This window comes from Euprymna scolopes, chromosome 33, assembly GCF_053919585.1.
Source record: "Euprymna scolopes isolate OS-2025 chromosome 33, ASM5391958v1, whole genome shotgun sequence".
Taxonomy (NCBI): Eukaryota; Metazoa; Mollusca; class Cephalopoda; order Sepiida; family Sepiolidae; genus Euprymna; species Euprymna scolopes.
Window position 1 is genome coordinate 57,915,973 of NC_136514.1, and position 24,805 is coordinate 57,940,777.

Sequence of the window (24,805 nt, forward strand, 5' to 3'; positions counted from 1 at the left end):
AGGGACATAAGCTACAGGGGTACTATGTGGGGAGTTGGGCAGCAAGTTGTTGGTTCACATTACACTTGAATTTCTGCATGTCAGTACAGTTGGGGAAGCAGGAATCCGGAATGGAATTCCAAAGTCTAGCGGTTTTGGGGAAGAAACTACTGGAGTAGAAGGCTCTCTTACATCTAGGGATCTCAACTGAACTGTGAAGGGGTGGGATTTTGCTGCCTGTCGGGTTTGTCGTGGGTATTTATGTCAATGGGGTACACGTGCTTGCAGTTCATGAGAGCATTCACCGTTAAAGTACTTGTATAACAGGCAGAGAGATGCAACATTTTGTCGATGGGACAGAGGCTGAAGCTTAGATCTCGTACTTGTTTTACAACAAACAAACATGAGAAATACTTTTTTGCCAAATTAACACTTTTCACTGCCCCCACCTCACCCTAAAAAGAAATGACATTCTTTTTTAGGTGATTATTTTACTATTTTACAATTTAGAGTGGAGCAATTTCATACATAAATTTAACATAAAATGATCCCCTATTTCTGGGCCATTCTAGCTTTTAAAGGCAGTTAACTGATTTTTTTCCACCTTAATTCTCAGCAGCTACCAGGTAGGGGTCAGTTTAGGATTAGGTTCGAAGAATGTAACAAATGTTTTGAAAATAATTTGAAGCTGATTAAAATTAATAGGAATAAAAAATAAAATCAATTATTAAAGAATTTTAAATATCTTGTACAAAGGAAAGCTCTGACAGAGTTAATGCTGAGTACACATGAGTAAGGGAAAATAATACAAAACCCAAATTTAATCAGAACTGAATTGCTCCAATCAAAAAAGTTTAATAACACCAATAGAAATTGATCAATGTGTCAGAGTCTATGTTTTCTTTTATGAATTTGTATTTTATATTTGTGAGTCAGTGTTCGTGTTCTCAGCAATCGCCAATGTCAGAGACAAGGATATAGCCAGAACAATAAAAGATCAAAATGAATAGAAAACTATAGCACACCGCATTAGTCAGCAATTGTTGGGAGGGAGAAATGCATGGTTTCATACCAATTTTAAAGAGTCTATTTATGTTTTTTTTTTTTGCTGAATGCTAATCAGAAAAAAAACTTGACAAAAAAATTTTGTAAAATACAGACTAGAACGATAAAATTGTCACCCTAAAGAAAAGCTTTATTTTAAAACTTTTATTGAAAAAATCAATTCAGGTAACTTTATTATGTATTAGAGCTGACATCTATTCAATGTAGCTGCCTTCAGCCTCAACACTTGTACCTCCCTGACGTAACTACCCCCGACAAACCCGACAAGTTACTAAGTCTCATCCCTTTACAGTAGAGATCCCTAGGTGCAAGAAAGCCTTTTACTCCAATAGTTTCTTCCCCAGAACTGTGGGTCTTTGGAACTCCCTTCCGAGATTCTGCTTTCCCAACTGCAATGATATGCAGAAGTTCAAGTGTAATGTTAACAAACATCTTTCTACTCTTCTCCCTTCATAATGACCCTGCTAATTAAGTCCCTAATAGTAGCCCCCTGCTTCAAAGTGGCACTGTGCCTTGTTTGGGGTGAAAATTGAATTTTAAAAAAAAACATCACCCCCTCGATACAGGTCCATAACTAGGAGCATGCCTTTTTGCTACAAGCGCTGGGGGTAGCTTGGCAAATACTCGGCGATCAGAATGGCTTTGGTGTTGTGGGAAGTCATGTTGGTGATGTTCTTCACGTATGACCAAACAAAGTAGTCCAGTGGGTTCAGGTTGGGGAAAGAGGGAGGCCAGTGAGAGAAGGGTACAAAGTCGTAGCACCCCTTCTGAAACCAAGCCTGGGCTTCTTTGGACTTGTGGGCTGGCGCAGAGTCCTGCTGCCACATCCAGGGTCTGCCAGCGGCCACCTGATTGCATAAGGGGATCATCACACTCTTCAACACATCCAGGTACACTTTGGTGTTGACTTTCAAGCCAACTTCAAAGATGTGAGGTAGTATGATGTGGCCCTCACTTGAAACTACACCAAAGACCATAACCATGGCCGGAAACTTTGTTTTCATCAACCTGGGCATGTTCCTGTTATTTGTGGCAATCCAGTGAATCATTTTGAGAGTGCTGGCAAGGGTCCTGTTGTCATAATTTGGATCGGTAAAGAGTATGAGTTGTAGAGCGGCACATCTCCAATCTCGTTTGTTGAACATTGTGTCACTTTCAGACATGATAGAAGGCTCCTATCACTCTTGGGATTTGTATACAACTGGCCAACTAGTAGATGGTTTGCAATAAAAAAAAAAAAAAAAGAAAAGTGGTTTACATCAAACAGAAATGGAATCATGTCATCTTTTATAGGGCGACAATGTTATTGTTTCACTCTGTAAGCATGAGAAATATGCTTCTTGATAGATTTATAAATTAAGCTTATATGGAATATCCTTCTTCCCTCAAAAATGAGATCCTACTTTATTCTTTTAAGATTATTTTAGAGTGGGGACCAGTTTTGTATAGAAATTTAATATAAAAATTATCTCTTGTTTCTGAGCCATTTAGGCTTTTTTAGACAATTAGCAGAATGTTTTCCCACAAACACAAATTCTGAGTGGTTGGCAGTTAGGGTTAGATTTAGATTTGAACATAATTAAAATAAATAAAAAGAAACAAAAATAAAATCAGTTTTAAAAGAAAAAAATCTTCTAAAAAGGAAAGTTTTGACACAATTAATGTTGAGTACAAAATTTACTTCACATGAATAAAGGAGACAATGTAAAACCCAAATTAACTGAAACTCATCGCCACTCCCAAAACTAACTCTAAGCATATTGACCTCCAAACCACTGCCACACTTTGATTTACAATCCTGTTCGGCTTTCTTTTGTGTTTCATAATGAACAACTTACTTTCCATTGTTCTGCTGCTAAACTTATTTCCTCTTCTTTTTATTGTATTGTTTTGGGTTTTTTTTTCCTAACGTGGGGGGTAGGAGATTAACATCAATATTATTGCACACTACTGAAAAACTTTTATAAAATAAAAAAAATAGACAAACCCGCAAGAGTTCTTTCTGTTCACTTTGTTCAAACTGATAACCAGCTGCACGGATACATTGGTCGACCGCTATGTCCTTACGATCAATCATTCGGAGATGTTCATCAGCATTTTGACTGCCACGCTGAGTTTAAGAAAATAAATTAAAATATGCAAAAAATATTAAAATAAATGGCAACAATATGACAGATAAATCTATATAATAATATGCTAAGATAAATCTACATAATAATATGCTAAGATAATTCATTGTTCTGATGTAAGTTATCAACAAAATGTATAACAGATTAAACTAGATAATGATATACTACAGCAATCCCAGGTTCTTACATAAATTATCACTTACAGCTCCGTTTTTTGTAAAAAAAATGGATTACCCAATTGTTGAAGATGTAATACAATGAAAGTAATTTTGAATATTTATTAGAATAGCCAACAAAGCACAAAAGAGTAAAAATTAAATATAATACATGTTACAAAATGCAAGCAAAGTTATTCTTCTACTTACTTGGACGAGTTTTTTTTTTTGTTTTAACTCATTTTAAAGTGTTTTTACTTCAAAATAGAAGTTTGTCAAGTTAGAACAAAAAGAACAAAATAATAATTTCATTTAAGCCATAATAAAGTCTTGATAAACGCCCAGAAATCGAAAATTAAACAAAATCCTAGTGGAACATTTTCGCATGATTGGTTACATTTATTGGATAGGTTTCTCTCAATATTTTGTTTAATTTTTAATTTTTGAGCGATTATCAAGGTCGTCTATGGCTCTAATGAGACAGAATGTACATCACAAGATGGCAAAATGATTTCCAACTTTTGCAGACCGTCTATAGGGAACTATATTGGACAAACAGTACTAGCACATCTTCCACATGGATACTTTCAATAAGGATCAATCTTCCAGGCAGATGTACATGAAAAATAACTTGTCAAAATGCCCTAGCTAAAAACTATTTCCCAACATTTCTTTTATTTGCATAAATTAATAAATGTAGAGCTATAAAGCTTTTTTGTATTATTCACACCACTGTTCTCGTCTTGAGTATTATTTTCACGTTTCAGTCGATATAACCTTCAACCTTCTTCAAGTGTATCTTTTCAAACTCTGAAATATTTCTGTTGAACTCGAGAATCTGCAAGGACCCATGGTGTAACAGATAAAATACTGGGTAAAATTCAGTTGTGACACTCTTCTGGAGGTTAAAGGCTCAATCTTCAGTGCAGGCAATACGAAAAATACAGCTGTGAATTACTAAAGACACCCACAATTTATAGCTGATGAATGAGAGCATGCTGCCATGATCTATAATATAAATCTCACCTGTCTGCTTGTATGTATGTATGTATGTATGGCTAAAACATTCGACAGAGGCAGCGGATTTTCACAAGATGGGTATCGTTTTAGAGCTCAACCTTTCCGATGACAAATATTGAAAAATTGGCTAAAAACATTAATTCCTTCATCCTCAACAGGGCACTTTTCTACAGGGAGGGGTCGCTTTTTTCGCCGATATTTTCGAAATCATCCCTTTTTCTCGACTGACTAGCCTTAACTTAAACCTTCGCCACTTCCGGTTTGGCAATGGACACAATGGCAAAGACGTCACGTTTTATTTTTTTCATTCTTTTCCTCCTGTCTGCCTCCTACCCCCTTTTTTTTCTCAACACACACCTCCAAACACCCAGGCAATGCCAGGTACCCAGGCTAGTGAATTTAATAAAAGGTCCCATTCAAAATTCCGTGCAGATTCCCGAGTTAAACTGAAAGATTCCCTGAGCTTAATAAGATACACCTGAAGAAGGTTGGAAGTTACATCGACTGAAACGTGAGAATAACATCAAGGATGAGAACAGTAGTCCTAATAATAAAACTGAATCAGCAGAACCCATGGAAATTCCATGATAGTTGAAAAATTTTAAAACATATTATAAATAAAATGAATAAAAAAACAAAATAAAACAAATAACGACGAATTTAAAACAATTTTTTTTTTTAGTAAATTCTTTTTTAGCCTTTTAAACAGAATTAATTTAAAAAACATATTTTTTCAATTAAAATTCAACACACAGCACATTTTTTTAAATAATTTTTTATATAAATTATAAAGGAACAGATGTCAATTCATGTGCACATATTTTTTAAAAGAATCTATAATCAAAAAAAAAAAATTTAGTCTCCTCTTAACATTTTTTTAAATTATAAAATAAAATAGTAAATTTGAAATCATAAATAAATAGTCATGTTTTTTTTTGTTTTGAAAATTTTTGGAGAGGAAATGGTTTTAATGATTTTTAACTGATAAAGAACTACTATAAAAGGAGGTAATGGGTTTTTCATTTATTAAAATTTGCGATGATGGTTTTTTTGTGGCACCGGACATCGGACAAGTAAATTAATGATGCTTCTACATTATTAGGACGAAATTTCGGAAATCGTAAAACTGAAGTTCACATGAAAACAATGGTATCTAAGTATTCCTCATATTTTTAAGATGATTATATCCAAAAATCGATAAGGTAGGAAATTATTTATTAAAGAAAATAAAAATAGAATTTGATGAAAACAATCATAAAACACAAGAGAGTTCAAAAGGGAGGTAATTTCTCGTTTCAATTAAAACAAGAGGGAGGCAATTTTTCACCTGCTAACATGATTAAAGTTGTTTTCTTGAATAATTCAGTGATATTGAGGTAATTCTGACTGCATAATTTGCAATCTACCATTGTAACTTATTAGAATTGACAAAAAAATCAGTTGAAACCATTGTTTTTTCATCTGAAAACTCCATTTATCGACTACAAAATCTCGTCCCAATAGTGTAGAAGCGTCAAATTAATATTTAGATTATCAATCCTCATCTAAAAAATTCAGAAAGAAAATTTAAACATTTTTTTTCTAACAGTCAAGAGGAGAACAATAATCAGAAAAATCAAAATAATATGAATTATCGGCTCAAAAATCCAGAAACATAATCCCCCTCTTCATGTTTCTATTTGTGTACAAACAACTCCAAAAACATTTTAATGGTATATAGATAAACAGCTACTCAGAAAGGAAAATTTATTTTCCATCATAAAGAATTTCTTACATGATATTCTTTTGAGGCTTGTCTCAACATAGCTCCAGGTTGCATGGATAACATTTTATAAACATTCTGAGTTACCTCTGAAAAAAAAAAAAACAAAGGCAAAGAAATATCTTTGCATTTAATATGATTTATTGATGCAAACATGCACTATGTTGCATGTTTTTTGTGAATGGTAGATTTTGTAAGTGATAGATGTTTGGCTAAAACATAAAAATCTAGGGGCACAGAAGAAACTGAAAATAACTGATTGTGAGTTAGGCCACACAGAAATTGTCTTTTGTTTGAAATAAAATAAGTGCTTCATTGAACTGGCAATCATGCGGAGACCAAGTGACTTGAGAAAAGTAATGTTCCTAGATAGGCTCCAGATAAACCCTTTTGATTGAACACTTAGCTATGTTTAGTGAATATCTTCAGTAGTCAGCTTCTGGGTAGTCAAATGATGACTGAGAAAGATAAGAATCTAAGATTTCCAGTCAAAAGTGCATATATTCCAACTCATGAGCAGAAGGAAGATATATATTTTAATTTGCAGCACATACAATATATATTCCAAACATATCCATCATTAAAACAAAAGGATAAGACTACATTTAACACATTTATTTACAGTTGACAATTATGAAAGATAAATAATGTACATTATACAAAACAATAAAAGATATCCAGTTCGTATTTTATCTTTAAGATAAGAATGTTGATTACCACAGGGATCTAGATGTTTAATTTTGTGCCAGTCCCACGAGAGGTTCATCAGCGGGGGATTCTTAACAGGACAATCAAGAGGAAACAATCAGCGACACTCATAACGAGTGCATCAACAGAATCAGTTTATTTCATCTAACAAGTTTGACAACAACAACATAAAAAATTCTATTCTTTCAAGTTAAAAAATAAAGAAAAAATAGATAGAAATCTTACCTGGAACTCTTTCCACAAACTCATGCAGCAAAGTACTGATTATTCTAACACCATCAATTTCTTCAACTAAATGTACAGGTGTATCCAGCACATTCGTGGAATCAGTTAAGGTTAAACAAAAAAAATGGACAATTTTTATCAAAATCATGCAAGTCTTAAATAATAAAAGCCTTCATTTATTTATTGCGGACTATTATCCTCATCTGTTTAGCTGTTGTTTCACAACGTTTCGGCCAACTATTCCTCTGGCCTTCGTCAGGTGGTAACGATGACGGGATAGGAACTCCAAATCTCCTAACTGCATTCTCAGCAATTACTGCCTTCCATAGTTGGTTTTCGTCTCACCTGGAACCGTAGAGATTCAACGTCTCTATTCACTGTGTCACGGGCCCTGAAGGGCAAGGAAACAACTTCAGGGCCCGTAGCACAGTGGACAGAGACTTGAATCTCTTTGGTTCCAAGTGAGCATTGTCTGAAGATAGCGGTTTCAATCCTACCCAAAGCCGGCCAGAGGCTTAGTTGGCCAAAACATGGTGAGACAAAAAACAACTACGGATAGCAGTAATTGCTGAGAATGCAGTTAGGAGATTCAGAGTTCCTATCTTGTCGCGATTACCACCTGACGAAGGCCAGAGGAATAGTTGGCCAAAACATCATGAGACAACGACTAAAAAAAGATGAGGATAATAGTCTGCAATAAATAAATGAAAAATGCTTATCACAATAAACATTCCAATTTATTAAATAAATAAAAGTCTTGACTATCACATTTTAAAATCTTTTTTTTTACTTATCCATGTATACATGTGTGGATGTAAGAGTATATGTGCCCACTGCCTGCTGTCCACATACGTGTGTGATGCGTGCAGCTGTATATATGTTGATATATGTGTTCACGAGTATTAGTATCTGTATGTGCACATGTGCTTGCATGCATGCGTGGGAGTGCAAGTATGTTTGAATCAATATGCGCATATAAGTCTGTGTATACACCTCCTTGGGGGTATGGGTGTCGATGTGTGTATGTATCTGTGTATGAGCGCATCCATGCTTATGCACACGTACCCAATTTAGCACCTTAAGGAAAATTTGATGTCAGCAGGAGCGGCGCAGGTGTCTATGCATGCATGCGTGCATATGTGCATATATTTGCACGCTAGGGCGGAGATGTATGTGTACATGTGAACGTTTCTTTAAGTATATATGTGTGTGTATGTGCGCATGTGTGTGCTCGCGCGCGTGGCCACTAGCTAACCCTCTCCAAGACATTAACAACAAATAAAAACCAAATAAATAAACCGAATCATAGCCTCCGGCCTCCGAACCTAAGTGAACACCCATCAGGTCAAGACATACTTATCAAGAAATCATCTCACCAACGAGACGCCGAAAACTTTAACATTAAGACTCGAATTTTAAAATAACCCCTCTCCTCCTACCCCCACATATCCCCCTTCCCCCTCCACATATCCCTATGCCCTCAGCCACACCAGAAATGAACTTCCCAGACCCTCCCCCACAAGGTCCTTAAACTCCAAAACTAAAACATTACCGACATACCAAGTACCCCCCCCTCCCACCTTTCCCCCTTGTTCCCTTCCTCCTTTTTCCGCTCTTCTCGCACCCCTCCCCTGACATCATTCACTCTTTCATCCCATCATAACGAACATTTCTGTAAAAGTCTGAGGAAGCTACAGATGGCCAAAAAAACAGCCGGGTAGCTGAAACAATAATGTAACTTAACAGAAAGATACTGTAATAAAAAATAAAACGTATATATATATATATATATATATATATATATATATATATATATATATATATAAAGTTAAAAGGAGAAAAAAAGCAACTAAAAATGTAGCCAAATCTCTTACTTAAGAATTGCTCTATCTTTACAAACATGACATTCCATATATATCTCAGTCAATTTAGCTTGTATGCGCAGATCATCATATAATGATTAGATCACTCTGACAGATGTTAAAAACATTTTTAAAAAAATAAATGTTTAAATTTCAACAGTACTTCTCGTGGTTAACGGTAGCCAAATGGATTAGATCCTTGCTAATGGAGTCAGAGATTGTTGCCAGGTTCAAATCTATCGACCGGTGTTAATCGTGACACCCTGCACTGATGATTCTCGAAAGGATGAAACACTAGTGTCTGTAGATATTTAATAATTATTATAGTAAATAATCATATATATATATATATATACAAGAAGAATACCTATTCTAGGAATAGAACAGTTTTGCAACACAGTTTTATTCCCTTAACAAAGATTAAAATCCAAATGATACTAAGTCTTAAGCCTGGAATCCTTATTTCAATTTTTTATAATAAATTCATTACATTATTTTGATTTTAGAAAATATCTAAAATTTAAGGAATAAGATTAAAGTATCTTAAGAAGACACTGAAATTCAGGGAATTTTGCTCAATTGATGTCTAATAACTATGGATTAAATTCCATGCAAATCTGGAATATTTGAATGTTCAAGTGCCCATATTATGCCCCTAAAAACACTTCAAAACAGTCCAAAGAAACTGAAATTTGAGGAATATTCATTAATTAATGTCTAATATCTGAATTTTCACAGAGAGTTTCCATACACTTTGCATAAAACTAATTTTATCTAAATATAATCAACACTACAATGCCTTACACCTAACAGCTGTATTTTTAAACTTATAATGATTAGTTCCATTAGTTTAGTGGTTAATATGATGCATAAAAACATAGAAAAATAAAAACTTTATTTAAACAGAAATTAAAAAAATAATTTGCAAAACCAATTATAACACAAATAATAAAACTTAGATGAAATAACAAAGGATATGTAATAACGTCTTTCTCTGGGCCGACTATCAAAAGACGAGTGTCCCAGTTCAACACCAGAGCATCAGTTCCACACCTGAAATTATAAATATTTAAAAGAATGTGATACATTTTAATCAAATACTAACTGCCCAGTCATAAAATATGTGTAAATATATTTTCATTCATGCAGATTTTGTATTTATTATTACAAAGAATATTATCTATTGAATATTATATTTTATGCATCTTTTATTGAGCAGCAAGGATAATTACTGTTTGTTTCTCTTGTATTGTCTTAGATTATTTGAGTGTAAAAAGAAATCCATCACCTTCCTGAAGATGACACATGGAAGTTGAAAACGTTTGTGACTTTGTAGAATTTCTTTTTACATTTGAACATTGGCTCGCCAAATGGAAAAGATAGATCGTAAAAGAAGCAAACAGGAATTATCTCTGCTGTTCAATTAAACATGAATATTATATTGTACATAATATATAGTACTGATTTCAAAAGTTAAAAAAAAAATAACTTGAGTGCTATCAGCTAGAATCGAAACCAAAACATTCAGCGCTCCAGCTGCATTCCCTACCATTTGAGCAATTGACAGATAAATAAGAGTTAAAAGCTATGAATGAATTTGCACATGCGCAAAAGTAATAGAAATATGTCAGCAATTTGAACAAATATTTTGTATTTCAGCTTGTTGATAAGTTCTGTACATGTTATTCATCCATCCAAACAAAGATTTTACCTGTTATAAACCATCCTTGATGTAAGATTACTATTTTCTGTGACTGAAATTAAGAGTTCATCAGTTAAATATTTTCACACAGACACACATGTTTTATTTATATAAAATAAGTTAAAGTTGAACGAGTGGACATGGTTATATAATAATATAATTTTATGTTTTTGAATCGTTTAGATAAGGATTGATAATTTGGATCATTCAAACTATTGTTTTCATCTTAAATGCTAACGTTTCAACCAATGAAAGCACCAACCATTTCTAGGTGCGTCTTGTTAACTTGGCAATCTATATGGAATTTTAAAATGAACCTTTTATTTAATCCATGAAGGTAAATTGTTCTATAACTATGAATGGGTAAAAAAAGGTTAAGTAATTTTTAGTTTTTGAGTGGTCGGCCTGGATTAACTTGATGAATCCAAGGCGAGGACTGCCAGACTGTGGAAATTAATAGAAACAGATATGATGTCACATGGCTCACTGTTACATCATCTCTGCAAGTTTGTTCTCTCCTGAATGATGTATCCCCTGCTATATCTTTTTATACTCATATTTCCAATGCTGTTTCATCATCCAATGATTCTAGGGGTTTGGGAATTCTGGCAAAAATTAGATAACTTTGAGGATTAAGTGGAGAGATAATGTTTTTATGGAAATCACTCCAGACAAGTCATGAAGCCACTTAATGTAAGGAGATAACAAGAACGAAAATAATTATTGCAAAGGCAGGAGATGCCTATTGACCTTAGTCTCAAAAAGATTAAAAAGGTTAAAAGTAGGGGAAAACATTCGGCAGGAAGAGAGTTCCAGAAACCTGTAGTTCTTGAAAAGAAGCTACTGGAATAAGAAGCTGTATTACAATGAGGTATTCTATTCGAAAAAAAAAAACCTGGACTCGATTCTCAGCTGTATTACAATGAGGTATTGAAACAGTAAATTTGAGGCAAAAAGATCTTACGTAAAACAAGTATATTTGGGTATAAACAACTACGGGCTAACAGAGTCCGACAGACTATGGTGTAAAACAATAAATTTTCTTTAAAGAATAGATTCCTCAGATTACTGCTAACATTTATATTATTTGGATTCTTCAGACTACTGTTCTCATCTTGAGTGTTATTTTCACATTTCGGTTGATACAACCTCTGACCTTCTTCAGGTGAATCTTGTTAAACTTGGGAATGTTTCTGTCAAACTTAGGAATTTGGACAGAATTTCAAACAGAACCCTTTATATACTTTACTAGGGGTAGCATGCTCTTGTTCCGTCCGTCATGACTGGGGAGAGGTCCTAAGTAATTCGCAATTGTATTTTTCGGTCGCCCACACTGAGAATTGAAATTTCAACCTTCAGGAGAATATTACTTTCTACAATTGATTTTTCTAAGTACTCTAACCATGATTCCTTGCGACAGAAACATTCCCAAATTTGACAAGATACACCTACAGAAGGTCGACAGTTACATCAAGTGGAATATGAAAATGACACTCAAAATGTTCAGTAGTTTCAAGAATCCAAATAATATGAATAACAAATCCTCATCTCAAAAATTCAGAAACATAATAACATGGCAACATGGCAAAATATATATAAACAAAGAAAATAGATATAGAATTATTTATTCTAATCTCAATGACAAATCTGTTGATGCAATAGATAAGGTATTTGACTGATGATCACATTTGGATGTGACTGGTTGTTCATGTTTTGAATCTTGTGGGTACCCGTGTTACCTCTAGCCACATTGATGAGTCACATGTGACAAAACAGCTGTCTGTGGATGATATTTTGTACAGGATCCACATTTTTGTCCATCAAAATGTTTGTTTTGGTTGTTTTCTGACATATTAACACTTTTTGGATTATTTAATGCTTAATTCAGTAATTTTGGAAAAAAAAGTTTTTCTTATGTTTCGAGTTCTTTATATTTTCAAATATTTATTCATGGTGTTTAGTTTCGTTATTTTATAGAAAAAAAATAGTAGTTTTTGGCTTTGATTGATTGCTTTTGCAAAAGAAATAAAAAACAATAGCATTGATGTTGTGCATTTAAGTCAGGAAGGTGATTTCTTTAGACAGACTGATCTGGAAGCACAAAGATCAAAATGTTGTTGATGTAACGAATTCACAACATTTTCTGTGCTATTTGTCTTCTTTTAATGCAACATTGAGCGTAAATGCTAGGTGGGACAGGCAATAGCGATTCTATATCTGACAGAGACTAACAAAAAAAGTAGCATGATAGTCATCAGACTTGTGGGTATGTTACTAGTAATGGCCATGTCATACCACACTACACCTTCAAAAGGAATTCAGAGTTCAGATGGCTTATGAGTTGTTATTCACTGTTGTCAAGGGCTGGGTGGCTGCAAGAATGTCATATGTGTAGCAGAAGGATTCAGCTTAATGGTACACGTCCAGGAAAACCCAGAAATGGCTGTTTAAGAACTTCCCAAACTTTACCAGTCCTAACATCGCTCCTCCTCTCTCCCAACTTACTTGATTGTGACTTCTTGGACATAGGGAGTACTTGTCATCTCCTTGATAGGCATGAATCAGCAGTCCAGTGACTGAAGTCAAGAAGCTTCCTCAACCATGTCAAAGTACGCACAGGTTCTGAGATGTTTCTCAGAAAGAGACAGGACAGCTTGAGAATGGCTCCCCTCCTACTGACAAGGGAATCTTTCCTTCTGAGGATTTCTCTTATTGTTCAGAAACATCCTGGCTCTATTGGAAAACACTCAACAACTTGAAAACAGGAATGGGACAATCAAAAGTTGCTATAAACAGATGAGTCAACAAAACTGATCCAATCGTCTGCAAATATGGAGAAGATGACCATACGATGTGACACTGTCTTCCATTTACTGCCTAATCAGTACAGCCTGAAAGATCTTACAATAATAATGTAAAAAAGTGGAAAGCTATTTTTTACAAAGGCATCACCACATTATCAAGGCCCAGAGGCCACTCAAGGATAAGGGTTAAAGAGTGTACAGTAGAAATTGGTCAATATAGTAATCATTAGTAATGAAAATTTGGTAAATTTGATAACTTATATGGAACGGCTCATCAAGAACTTATTTACTTTAGACTTGAACACAACCATATTGTAGTCAGCCGGAAAGCAGGAAAACGGAAGACAATTCCACAGGCGTGCAGTTCTAAGAAAGAAGCTTTGTTCATGGAATCTACGTTTAGGTTTAGGCACAGATAAAGAGTGGGGGAAATTATTGATAGTGTTTACAGCTAGACGAGTGTTTCTTGTGAAAGTTTGGCGAGGGGGGACCATAGATTGAAGCTCAGTTGAACACTTTCCATGAAAATAACGATACATCAGAGACAAACTAGCAACATCTCTTCTGTGAGATAGAGGTTGCAAGGAGGAGAAAAGGACATCTCCTACGAGGCTACGAAGTCTATTTTGAACTCTATCAAGGCAGGACAAGTCCTTTCTAGCAGCTCCTGCCCAGATGTGGCAACAGTATTCCATCCTTGGACGTACCTGGCTCCTATATGCTTCAAGGATACAAAGAGAAGTTGTGAAATAGATGAATCATATTGTCTACAACACCAAGAATTAAACATGAAATGGCTGTTTAAGAACTTCCCAAACTTTACCAGTCCTAACATCGCCCCCCCCCTCTCCTAACTTACTGGATTATGACTTCTTGATAGGCATGAATCAGCAGTCCAATGACTGAAGCTTCCTCAACCATGTCAAAGCCCTAGTTAGTATGCACAGGTTCTGAGAAAGAGACAGGACAGCTTGAGAATGGCTCCCCTCCTACTGACAAGGGAATCTTTCCTTCTGAGGATTTTTCTTATTGTTCAGAAACATCCTGGCTCCATTGGGAAACACTCAACAACTTGAAAACAGGAATGGGACAATCAAAAGTTGCTATAACCAGATGAGTCTACAAAACTGATCTGCAAATATGGAGAAGATGACCATACGATGTAACACTGTCTTGACTTCCATTTACTGTCTAATCAGTACAGCCTGAAAGATCTTACAGAATACAATAATAATGTAAAAAAGTGGAAAGCTATTGTATGACCACATGCTTCAAGGATACGAAGAGGAGAAGTTGTGAAAGAGATGAATCATATTGTCTACAACACCAAGAATTAAACATGTGTTCAGACACTGAAAGTCAATATATGACTTTTTTTTCTCCTTTCTAAGAAAGTGTCAAATTTATCCAAAACACCATGTAAAGTTCATAAAATTAGCAAACTTAAAACAAATAAATAAAACATCTTACCAAACAAAACAAGTTGGCTTCTGAGTACATTTGATATCAATTTCCCACAGTGGTGTCTGAAATTTAAAAAAGAAATAGAATTTATTTTAATTCAAAGAAGTTGTCTAAAACTCATTTTTATTTTGTTTTGTTTTTTTAAGGAAACATTATTTTATAATGTCCATATAATAATTGTGGCAACTTCTTCTGTTTTCAAAATCAGATTCTTGTTTTTACTTTACAGTAGCACCTGCTGTAGCTGTACAATTCGAAGATGAAATTGGCTTTCCGGACGCAGGTCAGGGCGGTTGATAAGGAGACCTAGGTCTGCAGAGTTACCAGGGTCCCCCTATCGGCGTTGCAGACAAAGTCTGATGGAAAGACAAGCCAATACGGTCGGGGCCAGCGCAACTGCAGGAGTTGCTGAAAAGATGTTGCAGTGTTTCACAATCCGCCTATCCGGACTCCAAACTAGATTTTTTTTTTGTCAGGGTTTACTTTCTTAGTCTTTGCCTTTCTCAAGGCATCCACAAAGCAGTTCTATCCATTAACACTGTTGTATTACCTTTGTTGTCCAGTAGTATTATGATATCATCACTTTGTAGTGAATTAGTAGCCAATACTTCTTGTTTTGGGAGGTTATGTTTTAGAGACTTCAAATTTTTGACTGCTTGTTTCATCTTCCATCTGGCTCATCTTCTTGAACCCTGGATTTATTCAAGGCTGGTTCTTCTATCGTTCAAAAATACAATACATCATTGTGGTGGAGCCACGGCATTCTCAGAGCCACCCAACTAACAAGGCTCTGGTGAAAATCTAGGAGAATCAGCATCATTTTCTGTTAATTTCTGTCTCTGAATGTAACAAATTAATTGAGTGAAAGTGGCAATGTTGCTTCTGCACTATTATTTTGTGTATTCTGAGACAATTCTTCCCAAACTTTGCATGCAACCGCTAAGACTTGTTGCACTCAGGGGTAAATATTTGCAATCCATCAGCTTAATGCACAGTTGCGACCAACAAGAATAACTTTATGCAGACAAGACAATCCTGAGGCACAATCTTCATAAATGCATAACAATCATCAGATCATCCAGTTTGGTATTTAAAATGTTGTGAGCATCCCTGATTTAGGATCGGGTAATTGTAAAGTTCAGTTGCTTAACAATAGTGAAAAAGAAAATAATGATACATAGCTGACTTTATGCTCAATGGTCATGCAAAAGTAATGTGAATTCTTTCATTAATATGCAAATTAGATGATACTGAGCTACATGAATGCAAACCATTTGAAGAACGGTGGAGTTCGTTTGAAGAAGATGAGCCATGCATATGTACCATGTTGAGGCATGACATTTAAGTCAACACGGAAGGTCAAAGGAGACAAAGAAGAAAACTATAGTTGTTAAATGTTAAAGAAAATTACAGTAACATCAGGCAACATCTCTCAACTATCCTCCATGTGGTTTGATTCAAAAGAGTTCATATCAGTCATGCATCAGACAATCAAATCACTTCTTACACACTCAAGCCTGGTTTGTTGTTTGGGGTGAAAAACAAAAAATGGGCTGAAAAGATCTTATCGTGAATCATGAAATAAATGTTCCTTAATGCAAGGATTGGTAATATCATCTTGAAACTTCCTAAAGCAATACACCACCACCAGTATTTAAAGTGTCACTCAAGTAAAAGAAAGTAGCTTCAACATTAAATGGGGTACCATTTACATCCACATGTACCACTGTTCGACCATTTTTTTTTTTAAATGTTTCAGGTTTGTGTATATTTTGTTATCATGTGAAACAATTTTTTAATTAAATGAAAAGAAAAGAAATAAAACTATAACCTACTTTCAATATCAAAATTTTAAATAAGATAATGTTTGCCAAATTAGATTTCATTTTGTACATAAGCTGCTAGTTCAAGGTTTCTGGCTTTTATTTAAGAAATATAATTGCTTGTTTGTGCCAGTTGTACTCTGATCAGTCATATTAATACTATCTGTCACCAGAGCACCTGAGATGAAAACCACTATAGTTTACAGTCAGATACAGAAATCTAAGTAGAGATTTCTATCAGTGTTATCTCACCCTTAGGTGGTTTGTCCATGTATGTCTTACTTCTGGCATCAACTCTATAACATCCCAGTTACTAGGGAGTATCGTAGATTAAGGGAGATCTGGTTTGTGTGTACAAAAAATGATTTAACTTCATGCTGCATGGCTGATATGTATCTCTACATTTCTAACTATTCATCCATGTATGGAGTATTGTTGCCACATCTGGGCTGGTGCATTTACCACGAGTCTACCTCTCTTGGATAGGGTCCAAAAAAAGAGTCTTCAATCTAATAGGTCCCACTTTGTCAACTAAGCTGTCCTATCACTGTGCCTGTTTTACAAGTATTTTTAATGGAATGTGCCGTAATGAACTCGTTACACTTGTGTCTCTTTGATGTACATATCCCTGACAAACTTACTTAGCAAAATCACACCCCTTCACTGTTGAGATCCCTAAATGCCACTACTAATCTACTCTAATTGCTTCTTCCCTCAAACAGCTAGACTTTGGAATTCTCTTTCTGTTACCTGCTTCCTTGACTGCACTGATATGCAGAAGTTTAAATGTAAGATAAACCAACAGCTTGTTAATATTTCTAAGGCATGGTTCCAAATAGTAGTAGCCCTTTACATCCAAGTGATGATATGCCTTATTTGGAGTGAATGTGAGTAAAAAAAAAAAAAAAAAAAAAATTTTGGATCAGGCTGCATGAAGATGTGTAGCATTACCCATCCCTAAGTCTTGGATATTCACTGCACTTTAAATACCAAAACTGAATGATTTGTTCATGAAGATTCTTCTCCAGGATAGTCTAGTTTGCATGAAGTTCTCCATGTTGGTTGCAATTAATCATTAATCCATGATATTGAGAATAGCAAGACTATCTGTAACCAAATCAGCAAAGCAGCAGGGAGGTTTCTGATAGAGGCTTAGCCTAACCTTTAATTTTTGGACCAGATTCAACCATGCTTGTACAGTCAATATTTGCTGCCATTATGATGTTATACCAATCTCAGAGAACATTAAGAATAATCAACTATACTGGTACAAATATTCACTATGTGCAAACGACATCATCATCGTGAAAAATGAAATTCAAAATTGAGGTTTCTGCAAAGCGGTTAAGAGGGTAATCGAAACAAAGATGGTTGGATATCCTATACTTAGTGCTTAAGATGGCCAGATTTCATCTAAGCCTTTGATTGTGTATGGCATGGGAAGATAAACAGAAGAAAAGGATATGTTTGGTGAACAGTTTCAAAGACAATGTTTAACATTGATAAAATAGTAATAATTAACATAGAAATCAAAAAGTATATTTTCTTACCATATCGGATAAAGTTCCAACCCAAATCACACCTGTGGCAGAGTAGAATGCAACTGCATTCTTTTCTAAACATATTGCCATATCAATCACAGCTCCTCCTTGCCAGTTTGGCGGTGGGAATGGCTATACAAATTAAGAAAAGACAATGAAAACAGTTTGTATCAAATCAATTTAAATTTTGTTTTCCAAGTAAATCCTGTAAAAAAAAATTTATTTTTAAATATAAAGTATTTGAATTCTAACATTACATGGCATTAACCAATAGGCTTAAGGAAATGTCATCAATCTACGATTTTAACACTGAAATATTGTATTTTCAGGGATATAGAGTTAAAATAAAAATAAAAATGTATCGCCAAAGATGAATTGATAACTCAAAGAAATAAAAAGAAAATGTGTACAAAAAACACATTTATCCTGGTTTGGTCATGTCCTCTGTCTTGCAGGATAAATTAAAACCTCTAAACAGACTTACATAGTAAAGTTTGGATTGAAAATTTTTGGCAGCACTGTTAATCAAGTTAAAAAAAAAACATCTACGGAGGTGATATTTCCCACAATAGCAGAATCACAAACCAAAACATCATCATCAGTATATTAAGTTTAATGTCTGTTTTACATGCCAACACATATTGGAATTTTCAAAGTCAGACTCAAATAGAAATCTATCTGACATGCAGATATTTGATTCAAACTAGCCTATTTTTCATTTCTACCTTCAGTTATGTCATTGGCATAAATATATTTTATTTTACATCAGTTTTTTTTTCTGAAAATATTTATTCTGGCTAAGAAAATTTTTAGAGTGGATACTTTTTCCTTAAAAATTATTTTTAAACATTTTTTGCAAAAAAATATTGTGCTAAAATTTAAATATAATGTGAACAAATATCCTGCTAGCCAAATTATTAACAAGAGTTATTGCTTTAGCACATTATATGGATGACTAACAGGTGTACTCAGTTTTATCCAGGAATAAATTAGAACCTGGGTGCACTTGATCACAGCCTTAAATTTTATATAAACATTTTTATTATTATGTTGGTTCTTATTTAGAATTCAACTTAATAAAAAATATATTAAAAAACACAGAAAATACAGACAAATCTTTATGATGTACATACTTGTCACAGAATGAAGATGTCATATTCCAAAAATCACATAAATTGATCAAGTAGTTTTTTTTTTGAGTAAGAGAATCAAATTTTATGACCAGCAAGACTGTAAAGCTGTCAATAGTCATTTTTTTTTTTAATTCAAAGACGGACAACTCAATAAAACTATCAAGATTTACAGACTGTGCTATGGCTTGCAAAAATTATTAACTGCTAAAAATTGTAAAATTTGATTTTCTTAATTAAAAAAAAATTACTTGATCAATTTATGTGATTTTTGGAATATGATATTTTCATTCTGTGACTAGTACATATAACATAAAAAATTTTCTGCATTTTTGTTTTTTAATTAAGTGTATATTAAGATTATAAATAAGATGAAAATAAAATTTTGGTGCTTATCCAGAATTCACCTTATATTAAAAAACAAAAAATAAGGAAAGATCTGTATGATGTACATACTTATGATGGAAAGAAACTATCGTACACCAAACATCATCTAAATTAATCAAGTAGTTTTATTTTTAAATAAAAAAATCAAATTTTATAGCAAAACTACGAGCGACAATCACAAGACGCCATCTTGAAAACAATTTAACAAAAAAAGGGAGATAATTTCAAATTATCTAAACTTGCAAGATTTTAGAAAGCCATTCTTAACATGAGGGAAATCAAAAAACTCAAATGCACATAAAAATAATTTTCTTTATAAAATTATTTTATCAATTCATGTGATTTCTGATGTATGAGAATTTCTTTCTGTCGTGGATGCAGACTTTTCTTCATTTGCGTTTTTTAATATAGGGAAATTTTTTTTTATTTTGTTTTTGCCGTTTATGAATGTCTGCCATGGATGCAGATACTCCCCATCCCTTCCATATTATTATAAACAAACTTAATACCACCATGGGGCACTGCATATAATTATACTTCAGAAAGTGTTATTTAATCTTGGTATAGAGCTTCATTTCCAATCGCATTCCTCAGACAGGCAAATACAGTAAGAGGCCACCTGGTGTGGCTCAATTGTAAAATATTCCAGAATGTGATATTTTGATTTATGCAGATTTTATACTTATTATTATTATTATTATTATATATTGATTATTATATTATACCCAATATATAGTTTCAACCCTCTGGTGTGGCTCAGTCATAAAATACACTTAAATATGATATTTTCATTTATGCAGATTTCATATTTATTATTATAGAGCCAATATTCTGTTGATTATTATATTGTATCCAATATATAGTGATTTCAAATATTAAAAAAATATATGACTTAGGTGCCCATCAGCTAGAATAAAAACCAAAATATATAGTGCTCCAGTCTTAGTCATTACAGTCTGACCTAAATCCATACGTATATAAAAACTTTAAAAAATGGAGTTGTTTAGCCTATTAATGTATATTTCCACATGTATCCAGAAGCAATTTAAGTTGACTTACACCTACCAAGTTACAATTTAAAAAATTTTTTGATCCTTTACTTATTTTTACTAGCTAAAGACCAAATCAAATTTGTTCCACGGGTCCAAATCCACGATATATCAAGTTTCAAGTCTGTAAACCAAAAATTGACAGCAGAGTTTGATAGAGACCATTCCTCAAACAGACATACAAGGTCACTTTTATATATATATATATATCTTTTTTTTTTTTCTGCTTTCTGTTCCTACTCACCAAAGTTGTAACTTGTCCTCCCTGGTCAAGCACCGCAAGTTCCGTTCCATTGGCGAGGATAACCTTTGTCTGTCTATCAATGTTCAGAGTTGTCCAACTGCTTATCATTGGTGAAATACCTGTACAGAAGATCCAAAAGAAAATAAACCAGTTAGAATGAAATTCACAATCAAATCAAATCGGCAAACAAATAGCAAAGTGCAACAAGCCATGTAAAAGGACAATTAAAAATGTCTACATCTATAAATGCTCTGAATGTTTTGCTTTAATCCTGGATATCATAGAAATCTCATCATTACTTCTGGTAGGTTGTTTCACAAATCAGAATCATCGACAAAGAATGCTGACTTTTCTTTTAATGAGATGAAACCACTTTTGCTGGATTCCATTGAGATGATTTCTTGGTGCTGGGGTAAAAAAAAACTTGTTCAAAGGTATATTTACATTCTGGTTGATAATATTTTACACCAGAAATGTACATTTATGCATCCTCTGCTGCTCAAGTGAGGAGTAATTATACAAGGATCAGTGCCCATGATGCATTCAGTGTTGCCTTAAACTATTTGGTACACTGACAACATCTGGCAGCCTGTTCAGTGATGCAGGGACCCAAACTCAAAAAAACCCTTCTGATGATTCAGCTAAAATTGTATTGCATGAGTTTCCATGAAGCTCTCTCTGTAGAGCTGGTATGAAGAAGAGGTCACTGGGTTCTGCTAGTATATATATACATACCTATAAATTATCGCTTGTGGAAGAATATTTCTTAAATCCAAAGTTGAAGCTTTTTTAATTTTTAGAAGGAATCCGACTCCAACATTTGATCTACTAACTCTGCAAACCTGGTTGATTGTTACACTTACCTAAAAGATTGTTTGTGCAATATTGACAACTAGTCTGATATGATTCTCAATATGTGAAACACAGTGTTATGTTTATTTAGCCCAGATATTTGAACATAACTCTGCATATAACAGCATTTTATGTTCACATTTTTAGGTTAATACATTTCTTGTGTGTCATTTATTAGAATTCATACAGACACACACACATATAGAACTTAAATGCCTACTCCACATTATCCTCAATAGTTGTCATGAGGATGAGGTCTCCATGCAACTGTCTATGATCCAGCAATTACAGGTTAAGGAACCAATCATTGCTCATAGGAATTCATGTGGAGTCCACAGATCATCTGAATCACGTCTCTGAACCCACTCCAGGTTCTAGATATCCTGAACAAAATAGGGGGATGAAATTGCATGCTATATTCCAGAATGTGTCACACAGTAGAAAGATTTTCGCTATCATCTTAGCAAAGAAGCAGTTAATGACAAAGACCACACTGCAGGCTTTATTTGCCACCTGAATGCATTGGGCAGTGATAGTAAAAAATGAATAGAAATGTCCGAAGTCCAGAATTTTTCTTGCCAGACATGCTGAGACAAGGAATTTTACAATTAAATTAAGGAATATTATAAACCAGGTACATAAGAAGTGCTGTGAAATTATTTCCAAGTTGAGAGATGATAACAAGTAACGGAACAGAATCAATAAAAAATAAGGAAACAGAGAAAATATTACTTTATCTATTCATCCCTCTGCAATAAAACTATCAACACTACCTGTTCCTTTTTCATTTCCAATCCAGTGCAGCTTACATCTTACATTCTAGCAGATTTACTTCTCCAACAAGTTTCTTGAACACAATACAAGTCAAGACATTTTCTCCGAAGAAACTTAACAATCTCACTAGACCTTCCACAAAAGCTTTGAACATTTAAACTAAATAACATGAAATAAGACTGATTTTCTTTGGAAGTTATTTCCTTAGTTGAGGCAAAATTTAACATAGCCTTTACTAACACTAATCCAGTTAGGTGATGAGGATCAGTGCTTTTATAGAGACACCATCTCTAGGTGATTGCCTACCAAGTTCATTCTAGCGATAATAATAGCAATATGAACAATAAACATGGATTTAAGTACCACAAAATATCCACTACAAAATGAATAAATTAGCAGAATTTGAAAAAAAAAATTAATGATTATAATAAATAATTTGGAAGTTAGAAAAATAAACCTTTAAAATATATTTAAAAAATATAGCAGATATAAACATTATAATATAAAAATATTAGTAAGGGCAGATAAATCTAGGAAAATTTACAAACTATATAATAAATATATATCATAAATTAATCAACAGCAAAGTTAGAAGATTTGGCACTTATCCAGAATCCCTTCACCTTTCACTTTGAAAAAACAAAAATAAACAAAAATCTTGTAATGGAAATATAATATCATATGCCAAAAATCACATAAATTGATCATTTATTTTTATTTTTATAAAGAAAATCATCTTTAAGCGCATTTCAGTTTTTCTAATGTCTTCACTCCTCCCCATGTCAAGAATAGCTTTCTAAAATTTCAATTTGGAGTTATATCCCTTGTTTCTTTAGAATGTTTTCAAGATGACATCAAAAGATCGTTGATCATGGTTTAACCATAAAATTTGATTTTCTTATTTAATATAAAACTACTTGATTAATTTATTTTTGGTGCACAATATTTCTTTTCCGACATGGTATGTACATCATACAGATTTTAATTTATTTATTTTTTGTTTTATGAGGGGAAATTCTTGACAAGCATCAAATATTTTAGATAACAAACAAGTGACAGAACAGAATCAACAAAAAAAATGAAGAAGTACAGCAAATCGCATCCAAACTAAAATTAGATGATGAGGTTAAGTGTATAATTTCAGTTCTTAATTTGTTGAAAGACCAAGAATAATTATAGTAATAAACCAGCTCTTAAATTATTAAATCATACAATTGGGGAGACTCTGTATTTTGACAAGCTTCTGGCCTTGACCTTTACTCCTGATCTGAAATGGAACACGTACATCAAATCTGTTGCCAAGGTCGCTGGAAAAATGGGGAGATCCTTCTATCGATCCAGTAGATATCTCACTGTTGATACAATTTTCTACCTATATAAGAGCCAGGTACGTCCAAGGATGGAATATTATTGTCACATCTGGGCAGGAACTGCTAGAAGCACTTATCCTGCCTTGACAGAGTTCAAAATAGACATCATAACCTAGTAGGGGATGCCCTTTTCTTTTCCCTGCAACCTCTTTCTCACAGAAGAGACATTGCAAGCTTGTCTCTGCTTTATTGTTATTTTAATGGTAAGTGCTCATCTGAGGTCCAATCTATGGTCCCCCCACCTCCTTGCCAAACTTTCACAAGAAACCCTTGTCTAGCTGAAAACATTATCAATAATTTCCCCAAATCTTTATCCGTGCCTAAACCTAAATGTTGATTCCATGAACAAAGCTTCTTTCTTAGAACTGCACACCTGTGGAATTATCTCCCATTTGCCTGCTTTCCAGCTGATTACAATATGATCGTCTTCAAGTCCAATGTAAACAAGTTCTTAATGAGCCGTTCCTCTTAAGTAATCCAATTTACCAAATTTACACTACTAACGATTCCAATGATATTGTCCCATTGACTACTGTGCACTCTTTAATCCTTATCCTCAAGTGGCCCCTGGGCCTTGATAAATGATGACTCCTATGTAAAAAAAAAAAAAATCAATATAGGAAAAAATAAGCAAATCTTAGTAGCAATAAACACAAGAGTAAGAAATAAATTGGAATTGAATGAATGCTGCAACAACAAAAGTAATTGCATATTTACACAATTCAAGATAAAAGATTTTTACTCATCAATTAAAGAATGT

General features: G+C 33.8%; 1 protein-coding gene across 2 annotated transcripts in view; it reads right to left on the reverse strand.

Moving 5' to 3' along the window:
- Window positions 1-24,805, reverse strand: part of LOC145258238 (vacuolar protein sorting-associated protein 16 homolog) — a 134,345-nt gene that overhangs the window by 46,062 nt on the left and 63,478 nt on the right. For both annotated transcript variants that reach the window (XM_080116202.1, XM_080116201.1), the window contains exons 6-12: window positions 21,050-21,168; window positions 18,249-18,371; window positions 14,882-14,937; window positions 9,884-9,958; window positions 7,044-7,138; window positions 6,123-6,199; window positions 3,032-3,154 (exon numbers count right to left, since the gene is read on the reverse strand). In XM_080116202.1, the coding sequence (XP_079972328.1) occupies window positions 3,032-3,154; window positions 6,123-6,199; window positions 7,044-7,138; window positions 9,884-9,958; window positions 14,882-14,937; window positions 18,249-18,371; window positions 21,050-21,168 (668 nt within the window). The remainder of the gene's footprint in view (window positions 1-3,031; window positions 3,155-6,122; window positions 6,200-7,043; window positions 7,139-9,883; window positions 9,959-14,881; window positions 14,938-18,248; window positions 18,372-21,049; window positions 21,169-24,805) is intronic.